General features: G+C 37.8%; 1 protein-coding gene across 1 annotated transcript in view; it reads left to right on the top strand.

Annotated features, from left to right (window-relative positions):
- Window positions 1–12,736, top strand: part of LOC149580124 (branched-chain-amino-acid aminotransferase-like protein 2) — a 213,263-nt gene that overhangs the window by 84,631 nt on the left and 115,896 nt on the right. The window contains exon 5 of the mRNA XM_089789539.1: window positions 2,360–2,497. Within this exon, the coding sequence (XP_089645665.1) occupies window positions 2,360–2,497 (138 nt within the window). The remainder of the gene's footprint in view (window positions 1–2,359; window positions 2,498–12,736) is intronic.

Genomic DNA, 12,736 nt, shown 5'->3' with positions numbered 1-12,736 from the left:
AATGAGATTCCTCCCAACACACTGAATCTGAATGTTGCCTTTACCGACAACTGTGTACTCTTCTTAGTCACCAAAAGTAATAGAATCTAAATAAGGTTGGTAGTTAGTGAACCAGTCTCTGCGGTGGGTGAAGTAACGAGAGGCACTTGAATCAATGTACCAGGTAGACGACTTCACATGATGTGCAAGTTTTTTAGCCATGAAGGCGTAAAAGGCATATTTGTTCTGTTTAGTGTGCTTTGCGTTGTTTGCTTTGGGCTGCAAATCTGATTGCTTAGATTGGGCAGCTAGTCGTTTCCAACATTCAACCTTCATGTTACCAAACTTGTGGCAATAGTTGCATTGAATGTTCTTTTGAGAGCCTTCTGAATCTGGAGTAGAGGATTTCTGTTGAGAAGACTATTGAGGCTTGCCTTTATCCTTCAGAAAGGATTTAGGGGCAAAGGCTTGCTTTGTGGAGGTGGAGTTGGAATTCCTACCAAACTATCGTTTCCACCGATCTTGTTGAAGCAGGAGTGTGTAAAGATCTGTGAATTTTAGATCAACACCAGAAGACGTGATGTTGAGAGTCTCGATAAAATGTTCATAGGACTTGGGTAAAATCCTAAGAGTGATGACCACAATGTCCTCTTCCTCCATCTTGCGACCAATGGCAAGCAACTGATCACAAATTTCCAGAATATTATTTAGGTGAGCCTGGAGCGATGTTTGCTTATCCATGATAATAGAAAATAGAGTGTTCATAAAAAAAGCTCTGCTTTTTTCAGAAGTCTCATGAAGATTCTTGAGATGTGTCCATATCTCGACAGCTGTCTTGCCAAATGGAATCTGAGAGAGCTAATCATCAGCTACGGATAATTAGAGTAGTGTCATTGCCTCCCGATTATTCAGATCCCATGAATCCTGATCAATACCAGGGGTAATCAGACATTGTGTAATACCCAGAATAATCTAATCAGTATTCTGATATTCAAAAATTGCTATTATCCATTGCTTCCAAGTCCCATGATTCTGACCATTAAATTTTGAATTCCTCTCGAGCAAAATATTAGTCAAAGATGCCATAGCACATTTTTCAATGAAAAAGCATGAAAATCTATGAAAGCACATACTTTGAGACAAACAAATGGAAGACCCAGAAAATTAGAAGGGGCAGCCACAAGAGAGTTTAAAAATCCAAAAAGAATATGTTGGTTTTTGGATTTGTTGGCTTGAAAATTGAGGCACAAAAATTGAGGCACCCAGAAAAATTTGACAACCTAGATGAACTCTCAAAAAACCCATCAAAATCATGTGATTAGAAAAATTTTCAAGCCCAAAAATTAGGATTTCGAACAGAAACGTCTTGGGCTGAAAAAAGCTTGAAATCAATGGGGAATCTGCAGCAAAAAACAGAGTTTTTGGGCGCGCATTTGTCACTAAGGGTTTAAAGAAACCCTTGGCATCTCTCTGAGTCCTAAATGTGTCGAAAACATGGACAAAAATGCCCAAAAAACAATCACGTTTTTTCAAAAACGCCCAAAAAAAAAGGAGACACAAATATTGATGGTCAATATTCTTAGACAAACCCTAGTTCGAAGCAAATATTTCAGAAAAAATAATTTCGAAAATAGGGTCTGATAATTTCAGAAAAAAAATGATGATTTTTGATTTTTTTTGAAGAAGTGGCTTGGATACCATATTACGAAGTAATTGCTAAAATGCTTGCTTGTTATTAATAGAGACCAAGAGGTCAATATATACAGAAGATTAAAACAATGTTTCCTTAGGAAATGATCATAAAGAATAGAAACATTCTATTCTAGCTAAAAGAAAGCTAACAAATAACTACAGACTAACTAATATTAGAAACATTGTAATATTTACAATAGATTACAAATAGATAACCATTAACTAATAATAGAAGCTTATCTATTATTGCAATAGATTTGTATGAAAATCAACTTTTCATAAAGAGGCATTTTTAGTGCCCCTTCATTTCTGCTAGTCATGCAAGCAAAGCATGGAACATATAATCATTAGCTCTGCTTTGAGTTATGATTAGACTGGTAATTTACTTGGAGAACTTTTGGAAGAAGCTTGCAAGCCTTATATTCCTATGCCTGATACAACAATTTCTGGTCATCCTTCTCAGGTTATTATTATATGGAAGGAATTATATCATTTCAGTATTGGCTTTTATGCTTTACATATATTTAATTTTTGTTGATTCCTATAAAGAAGTTTATATTGAATGATTCGTTTTGTGTACTATGATCTTAAATTTGTATATTTATTATTGCAAAGTTTTGTCATCTACCATGTCCTTTTATTAATATTAACTTGATGCTGTTGTTTTTGTGCCTTGTGATCCTTGCAGTCGTCATTTGACAAGGTTTTGGAACCCTCCTTCTTAGAGCTAGAATTGACAAGCTTGGTGACAATATATTCTGAACTTTGTGAGCTTGGCCACCCACCGCCAATTGTAGATGTCACAGATTTGCAGAAGGATCCTGAGGTTTTGTAACAGCCATGAATTTTAATAGAGATAGTAATAGTGTTTCAATATTATGTTGTCTTATGTAGAGAAATTTGAGTATTAGTCTTATTGTCTTGTGGATAGCATGAAATGAGGACTTACAGTTTGTTGTGAATACTTACATTTTGAATGCTAAATATGATTTACGAATATGCTATGTAACTAATTTCAAGTGATTGATTATTTTGACATACAATCAGATCATTCTTTTTTGTTATTCCGAATTTGTATTCATGGTATTTTGCTAATACCTTTAGTATGATATAATAGAAGATACTGGATCAAAGTCAGATTATTTATTTTGCACTTCAGATGCACTTCATATCAGCTTAGATCTGTTTTAATTTCTTAGTTTAAGTTTTTTGAAAGCAGTATATGTATTTGTTATAGACTTCCACTTTCTAGATTTTTAAGTAATAACCATGATAGCCTCATGTTCCAGTGATGAATCTTTTTGTACAATACTATTGTAAAACTTTTTCTTTTTGGAAAACAACAGTCATGTCTAGCAGCTTCTATATCATTGTGAAGAATGTAGATAAGTGGTCTTGGATAATTTTTTTTATCTATACTCTAGAATAAAAATGCACCCAAGGAAGGAAAAATTAAAGAAGCAATGTTGGATCTAGAAACTGTGACATAAAATCTTGATGCTTGGATTAATAGGTTATCCTCAACTTTAAAAAAATGAATCTAACCTTACGTTGCACAAGGAAATGATATCAATCCCTTTTGTTATGTAGCTACTAAACAAAATAATGTGATCTCTCATTGCCAATTGAAGCTTCCAAAAAGTGTATATGAAGGAGAGAATGAAATATTATGAAAACTAATTGCAAATGAGACTAAACAGTTGGGATTTTTTCTATGGTCAAAATTACATGGAACGTGGGAGAACGGAAGAAGTTATATTGTCAGCAAGTGACCAAAAGTAGGCTAATGAGACTAGAGGCTTGATAGCTATCAGCAATAGATTTTTGGTGGAAGAGAGAATGCTAGAGCCAAAACAATAAAATGTACTTGACAAAATGAAGCATTGTGGCACTGGCAACAGGGTTTGCAAATTCCAGTGAAGAGTGAATGAGAGGCCAAAATGCATGCACTGATGAAAACCGGAAGGAAATCTCATTGGATATTGTCATTTTCTTTTGAAATGGAAGTTTTGTTGAAATGATAATTGATATTAAATGAAGGAGAGGAAGACTCCTTAAATAAGAGATTATAGAATATCTTAACATAACATGAACGATCGAGAACTACATAATGACTTGCATGACCGTTATAGGCTAAAGATAACAATATTACTTTGATACCCTCCCTTAATGGTCATTGTACTAACTACACCAAGTTTATCCTGAAACTGTGCAAATTTGCCAGAGAGTACTAATAGATTTTGCAGCCAATGCATGGTCTTGAGACTCTCCAATATCAACCAGCCAATACAACCTGCGATCTTTGTTGCCAACTGCAATGGTTTCTTGCTTGTGACACTTATGTGCACTGAAATATTCCAAGCAAAACAATTGATAAACAGAGAGTAATTGAAAAATAACAGATCTGCGTCCTGTGATTTTACATTCAGTCAATTTGCACAAGTATTACAATCGGATCATGCAAAAGAAGTGATTGGTCTTTTAATGATAGTTATCTATGTTGTGATTTGTGGATAGTGATGAATGGCAGTATGATTGTGATAGCCTCAATGCTGTCCACTGCCTCGGCAAGGATGTATTGGTATGTTGAATAATGTGTTGGTCTGATACGAATGCCGTCTATGCTCTGTGATTCAAGTGTGAATGTCGGCTCTGATATATGCACTTTAGAAGTATGAATGCCGCCTCTGATACTGTGATTGTAGGAATGATGTCTCTGCAATTATGAATATTGCCTTTGATATATGCTCTTGGGATCGAATGTGGAAATGTCGTGTCATATAATTTTAATGAGTGGTAACCTTCTTAGTAATTGCATAGGATTGAACACAATGTTGGATGTAATTGCATCAAATCGCAGGTCTTTATGAACAATGGTGATAACTCTGCTATTGATGCCAAATAGACGTGTCATTTTAAGCCAATGATATTGTTAGAATGGATGCCAAATAGATGTATTGATCGTAAAAACTTCAATTGTGATTGCCGCTGAAATATTTGTTTGTCCTCTTAGAATCTACACTCAGATTGCTGAGGATATGTCGCTAGCATTCCACTGGCTTATGATCAAATGTTAAGATGAATATTGCCAATCTACAGCAGAGGTATTTGATGTTCTGTAATGGATTTCTAAGCCTCTAATGATGTTGTTGGCCTCTGATCTGCAAGCCAAGTTGTAACAAGCTATCTGCTTGAACAGGAATAACTATGAACCAGAGTAGATTACAAAACTGAAATCTTTATGCAAAATAAATATTATCTATTTATATTTTGTTTGAAAGATATATAAATCAATTGCATCTAAACGTAACAGTAAACTGCTGAAAAAGAAAGATAAATTAACCATGCATCATCTTTATTCATTAACTTAACAATAAAAAATGAAGTGAGCTTACTGTGAGTATACTAGCATTGGATTACATTATGTTTTTCTTGAATATCTGAATGTAGCATGGAGGGAAAGTATCACCAGTGCATTTTTGCCACCCAACCAGGGATCTACAGATCTCCTTTGCACAACTTCCTATTCAAAGTGGCCCTGCCCTTCGTAAGGGTGTAAAAATGGTGTAAGCCATCTAAAACTGGTGTTCGATCATAAAACTCTAGTCAGTTTAGCTACTCCTATCTTGTATGAATTCTGACTGGGTAATGTATCTGGAGCAAGCAAACTGATTAACACTACATGACTTATTCTACCTTGGCCAAGGTTTCTAAATACAAGCATGCATTAGATGTGCAGTTAAGTTCTTCACCCTACCTGACTTGGGTTACACAGTAGCTTTTGTTAGTAAATTACCAGTCCCATTTAATCTCGATGATTGGTTTAGCTATAGCAACCATTAAAGTTTTCACCTGTATCCCTCTAGTTCACAATTCATAGGTTTCTGTTGTAAACATGCCGATGCTCTCAGCTCCAGTTTTTCTTTTTCTATAGTTCCCAAAGTTAAAACAATTGATCTTGTCTTACAACAACAAATTCATAAGCTTGTTATTTCAAAGACAATACAGAGATGCAAATGCAATGTAGAATCCTTCCTATTCTATACTCCAATGAATTCTAGGACCAGGTGAAGTTAATTTAACCTCTTCACTGAACATGCAAGGACAAGTAATTTCAAAGCACTATGCAGCTACTGTAGTTTTCAAGTAAACCTCTGCCTATAACTACTATTACAAGCATATAGCTGTTTGGATCAGCAATAGATAGCATTGCACACACACAAAAAAACACAAACTCAGACACACACACACACACACACACATAAAACTACCAGATTCTTCTCACGAGGAATTACAAAATTAGATCTTATTTGCTTTAAAATCTGGTAGCATTATTATATCTCCAGAATATAACCATAGTTTTGACTTCTCTGTCTCAGAATTGAGACACTGTAAAGTTCGACTCTTTTTTAGTAAAAAGGTCATAACCTCCAGCTATGGAAGTAGTAGGAAAATTCCTTTTCAAAAAACAACACATAATTTTACAGTTGCTAAATATTTCTGAACAATAGCTAATGCTAAGAGTTAATAGATTTCCACAATCCATGAAATCAATTGCTATTCTTTTCTGGATTTGATTGTGTAACTTCTTTTGCATCAATGTTTCAGATCACATTCTGCGATCCATCATCAGGATGAGTAAAGGAGCACAAGGAGTGATGATGGACCACAAAGTGTGATCCGAGGCGTTGATAGATCACAGAGTCTGATCCGAAACATTGATACAAAAAAAGTTGCACAATCTAATCCAGAAAAGAATAGCAATTAATAGCTATGCTGTAATTTGTTTCACTATATTCAACAACACAAGCAATTATGTCAACCAATATACATACATACATACATACATAGATATATATATATATATATATATATATATATATATATATATATATATATATATAGTGAGAGACAGAGAGAGGCTTAGAAGAAGATATGTCTTCTTCATTAAGAAAAGTATATTCAATGGTGTTTCTTCCTATAAAACAAGTGAACAAGACACAAAGTAACATCTTCCTTTTGGTGTTTCTTCCTATGCAAAGTTGGATGCATCCACGTGTACGAGGAATTCTTTGCTTTAATCAGGATAGACTAGTATTGGTGCTCCTACCAGCCTTGCCTTGAGTTCCTTCAATGCACTAATCTGCTCCTTTCCCCATGTAAACGATTGCCCTTTCCTTGTGAGCTTCTCAAGTGGCAGTGATATTTTGGCAAACCCTTTGATGAATCGTCTGTAGTAACCCACATGGCCCAGAAATGATTTTACTCCCGTTACGCCTTGAGGATCCTCCATCTCCACAATTACTTTAATCTGGATCTAGCTTTAGTCCCTCTTTACATAGAATGTGCTCCAAAAACTTTCCTTGGGGTACTGTAAAGGTTGAATGGACATTTTTTTGGATTCAGGGCCAGTCGCGCCCTTTTCTGCATCGCTCCATACATTCCCGTAGTATTGGTAGATGGGTTTCCTTCCCACTGAAAACCAGCCACTTATCTAGGAATGCTTTGAAATTGCTCGTTGCCATTCTATCAAATATGTGAAGTATAATTCTTTGGAATGTAGTAGGGGCATTACATAATCCAAATGACATTTTATTATATGCATATACCCAGTCTTCTATTACAAAAGCAGTTTTCAATTTATCTTCGTCTTCTACGCTAATATGGTTGTAGTTGGAGAATCTGTCTATGAATGAGTTCATCTCGTGTCCAGCTACCTCCTCCAATATTATGTCTATGAAGGGTATGGCCAAGGGGTCTTTTATTGTCGCAACATTCAAGCACCGAAAATTCACGCATATTCGGATCTGATTTGCTTCTTTCTTTAGCGAGATGATGATTGGGGACACCCATTCGCTGGTTTGTACCTTGAAAATAATCCCTGCTTCTAGCATTTTCTTGATTTCTTCTTGCACTTTGGCTGCATAACTCTTGTTTGTACAATATGGCCGCTTTTTGTATTGGTCAAGCATTTGGTATTGGTGGTATTCTATGTACACACGATTTTGGTGGGACTCCTTTGAGATCCTTATATGTCCATGAAAAAACATGTTTATATTCTTGAAATATTTTTAAGTGTCGCCCCCTTAAGGGTTGGGTCTCAATCATCCCCCACTATTATAGGTTTTGGTTCCTTTTGATCTCCTAAAGTTCTGCCACCTTTCGTTCCTTGAACCTTATCTTCTCCTGTTCTCTAAACTGGTGCGTAGGTGTGTCATCTGCCAACACTATTCCTTGTACTCCTTATATTCCTCACGGTACATGTCCTCTTCTTCCCCTAGTTTGGCAATTTTGAGCATATTACAGCTTGGTTGGAACACCTCATATTCCTCCATTCTCAAGTGAAACAATCCACTGAGGGAATTTGTCTCATCCTCTGAGCGATTCCCAAGTCTTAGGATGCCCTTCTTGTCAGGTTCTATTTCTCCCTTCTCATGACACTCCCTACCTTTTGATTCCAAGTCAGATGCCGACTCTTGAATCACCGCCTGGGTTTGTAAGTCAGTTGTGTATTTCCTCCCTTCACTTTCGATGGACAATCTATTCTGCTTCCATTTATGGTTGGCTTTAGCTAGCGCTAGCCATTCCCTTCCTTATAAGGTGTCATAGCCCCTTTTTCTAGTGTAATAACTACAAAGTCTTGAAAAAATTGCGGAGTGCCTACAATTACCTTTTGGTTCATTAGTGTTCCCAAGGGTCTGATGTCATATTGATTTGCTCCTAGTAGGTGGAAGGTAGGTGGCTAGAGCGGGGTTTTATCCAGTGCTCTCCAAGTCTCAAAAAGTACGTTCACTCCTGATCCTCTATCCATTATGGTGTTTGTTAACTAGTGACCCATGATTTCAATTTCCACTGTGATAGGAGTTGATCCCATTCCTACGAAAAATGACATTGGTTTTGGAATCGTTTTGTGCTCTACGCTTCTTAATTTCTGCTGTTGCCTCCCTATTCGATGTTATCTTCTATTTTAGAGATTGCTACCTTTAGGTACGAGGGCTTCTCGTAAGTTGGCCACCCTTATTGGTACGATAGCTTGTAACATCTGTCTTATTATGTTGGTTTCAGATGCAAATTGAATGGAGGGGTTTGCTACCTTCTGATGTTGTTCCTTCTCTAGTGCCCTCCGTGCGTCCTTTAGTCGTTCCTTCTCTATTTGAGGATCAGGGTAAGAAGATTTCTTGGTCTGTAGGTGAGTGACAACCATTAATTGTTCTTTTGGTTGTGTGACCTCCAACATGTTCACTGCCTTCCTCTTAGGACATTCAACATTTTCCTGGTTTCCTAGTCCACACCTACACAACTTGCTCCCTCCGTCATTTTGGCAGTCCCGTGCGAAGTGCCCCCATTAATTACATCTCCGACATTGTATCATTGGGCAGCCTTTTTTGTCATATTGAATGTGACTATGTCGTGTGCTGGTGTTATTGTTGCCTCCTTGGCTTGTATTCCGATATTTCCTAATGGAGGAATCATGATTTTTGTTCCTTGGAGGGTTTGTAAGGGGTGTAGATTGTTCTCTCATGAGGAGTACTTGTTTGCTTCACATCTTCAAGTTGCACGAGGATTCTTTAAGGGAATGTCCCACTACTTGATGGATGTCTCAAAACAAGTTCTTTGGACAATTAGGCTCTATGTGCCCTTCACTCCGACATTTCCTACACCATACTTCCTTGCCCCTTTTAACTTCTTTCTCTCCCTTGATCTCCATCATCCACATCATGTCTTTGTGGAGGGCTTGGATGGTTTTTGATTCTTCCAGCTTGCTTTCTTCCTCACTGTTGGGATCGCTATTTTTCTTTTAATTCCTAGACATTTTATTCTTTCTCTCAATATCCATAGCTCTGTCACAGGCCTTTTAATAGGTGGATGGATATGCCACCTTCATTTTCTTTTGGATGGAGGGACTCAATCCCTCAAGAAACCACCTTTTTTTGCAGTTTATCAATTGGTTTATTCTCCAGCTTTCCTTTCAGCTCCTTTAATCTCTTGTGGTATACCCGCATGCTTTCAGTTTTCCCTTGCTGGGGTTATATATTTCCATTAACACCTTGTAAGAATCCGAACTCGGTAATACAACAATATGATTTTGAGATCCAATAAGTTATGAAAATTTGAATAATCCAAACCATATAGCAGAAACAATATCCTCTAATCACGCTTCAACTATAGTTAGAAATGGTAGGCACGGTTCTACTTCAACACTCTAACTTTGCCGCAGTACAACAATATGATAGTATAAACAGAGAAAGGTCTCAGAGTTTGCATTATGTTCTTTCAAATACATTTAAGCTAACATCCTTTGACCCGAATCAAAGTTCATAAAATCGTTCAACAACAATATGCAATAGATACATGTGCGAGACTGTAGTAGGACTCGACATTTTACAAAATAGTATATTAAACCAATACATTGCACCTGGTGTTGCGGAGTAGAGCCTACCTCCTTACGCAACCCATATCCTTGGATAGAGTCTGTGACAAACCGCTTGGCTTAGCTTCCCGTGGTCTGCCTTAACGCTTTCCTGCTCCCGACTAGACTGGTGTTAACGGACCTGGAGTGTAACGTGACTGGCACAACGACCTTCTTACTCCTCAGCGGTGATTAGAACTTAATGGTGTTCTTAGCTCAGTGCCTTCTCACGGCTAATGTAGATTGGAGTGCTAGTGGCCATGATGTTTCAGACCAGTGCCGCTGATATTCTCACATTTGCGGTTTATGGCTGCTGCTGATGATACTTGGTATGACCAATTGTGATGTCTCCTTCACCTCCAACGGCTGCTGTTTCCTGACGTCTATACTTGCTCCCCCCTCCCCTCCTCCTCATGGGTTCCAGTTACAATGCAAAGTCTGTGTTGTCACTGAGACCTTGACTAGGTTTGCTACTGATGTTGGTAGTGTTCCTTCTCACACCCGATACCACCCAATGTCCCTCTTACTAAATGCATAAGACACTTGCTAACATGTATTCTCAACTAATACAAGGAGAGCTCAAATCACTTCCATGGGTAATACTTACTTTTGTTAACGGGCTCGATTTGATGCAAGAACCTTAAACTGTTGTGTATGTCTGAACCTGTTTGTACTTTCCAAGAGCTACTACCTACGTCCAACCTCCCAATGTCTTAAGGGGTTTCGTCCTTAAGATTTCTAGTCACATTCAAGCAACTGATTTTCACAGCAATGTGTTAATATCTTTCATGGTGTAAAGCCCAATGTAGCTTCTTGCTTTTATAATCTCGATGTGAGGGAAGATGCAAATAAGTAAGAAATGTGGGAAGCCAATTTCATCTTTTAGTCACTTAAGTTACTTTTGTCATAAAGTGACTTTTAAATGATAAAGTAACTATATAAATCAACTTTATTAAATAAAGTGACTTAAATTTATGAAGTTTCCACTTAAATATCTCCCCAACAAAACCAAATACTCCTGTGACTGGCTTACATCCTTAAAGTAAAAGCCGTTAGCCTATCTCAATGGAAAGACAGACCAACAAGGTGCCATAAGGTCTACCGCGAAGAAGGGGACATTACAGTCCTTCCTTCCCGAGAATGCTTTTCCTCAAGCAATCTCAGTGCCGGATGTTGTAGGATTGATTCGCCCTCCCAAGTGGAATTTTCATATGGCAAATGCTTCCAGCGAATTAGATATTGATGAACCTATTACGCAACTTCCTTTCTCTGATCTCAATCACCTCTGCTGGGACCAATACTAACTTCCCTTTTGCATCAAGTGGGGGCAATCCAATGGAGGGTACTACATGTTGACCAACCACTTTCCTGAAGAAAGAAACGTGGAAAATGTTATGAATTTTGCTGTCTTCTAGCAGGTCCAACTCATAAGCGACCTCCCCAACCCTCCGAGTAATGTGATAGGCTGAAGTTTTTCAGACCTACTTTTTTTCAAGGAGCTCTGCTTGTAAGTTTGAGGTGAAGATAAACCGTATCACCCAACTCAAAAGTCTGCTTTGTCTGACGGTGATCAACATACATCTTCTGCTGATTCTGAGCTTGTAGAATGTTCTCCCGAAGAGATTTGAGAATGTCTTGCTGATCCTGTATCCAATCTACAGCTAGTGGTGCCTTGCTGTCCTGTAAAGCTAGATCTATGAACGGTAGTGGTTTGTTGCCATAGAGAGCTCGAAATGGAGTCATCCGCATGGACATGTGGTAGGAGTTGTAGTAGTACTTACCTAGATATAACCAATGTAACCCAAGCTCTCTACTATCCTGATACATAGTTCCAGAGATAACCCTCCACCCATTTGTTTACTATTTCAGTCTGCTCGTCTGTAATAAGAGCAAAGATTGAGGAAGCCTCTCAAATTTTATACGGTCCTTGGAGGTGGCCAACCTAGGATTGTCTGTATCTTTTTTTGGTGTACCTTAACCCCATCTGCACCAATCACGTGGCCAAGGTAAAGAATTTCGGTCAATCCAAACTCACACTTTGACTCCTTCGCAAACAATGAGTGCTCCTCAATAATACTAAGTGCCTCATCTAGGTGCTGCAGATGCTCCTCCCAAGTTTTGCTAAAAACTAGGATATCATCAAAAAATACTAACACACTCTTTCGTAGCTATTTTCTAAAAATGTGGTTCATACATGATTGAAATGTAGCTGGTGCATTAGTGAGCCCAAATGGCATAACCAAGAACTCATAATGTCCATAGTGACATCGGAAAACTGCCTTATGCACATCCTCCTCGTGAACTCGTATCTGATGGTACCCAGATCTAAGGTCTATATATGAGAAATAAACTACCCCATGCAATTCATCTAGTAACTCATCAATGCGAGGAATAGGGTACCTGTTCTTGATGGTCCTCTTGTTGAGAGCACAGTAATCGATACACATGTGAAGAGTGTCATCCTTCTTCACCAAAACGACTGAAGAAGCAAAGGGATTGGAGCTAGGTTTGATGTGTCCCATGTCTAAGAGTTCCTTAATCGTCCTTTCTATTTCCTCTTTATAGTGCCTAGGGTGACGATAAGTTGTAGTGATGATTGGTTTGGCGCCCTTTTCTAACTCAATGATATGCTCAAACTCTCTATCTGGGGGAATG

This window comes from Cupressus sempervirens, chromosome 1 (assembly GCF_028749045.1).
Source record: "Cupressus sempervirens isolate cs-2001-9-10 chromosome 1, ASM2874904v1, whole genome shotgun sequence".
Lineage (NCBI taxonomy): Eukaryota > Viridiplantae > Streptophyta > Pinopsida > Cupressales > Cupressaceae > Cupressus > Cupressus sempervirens.
This window is presented reverse-complemented; position numbering and strand designations above follow the sequence as displayed.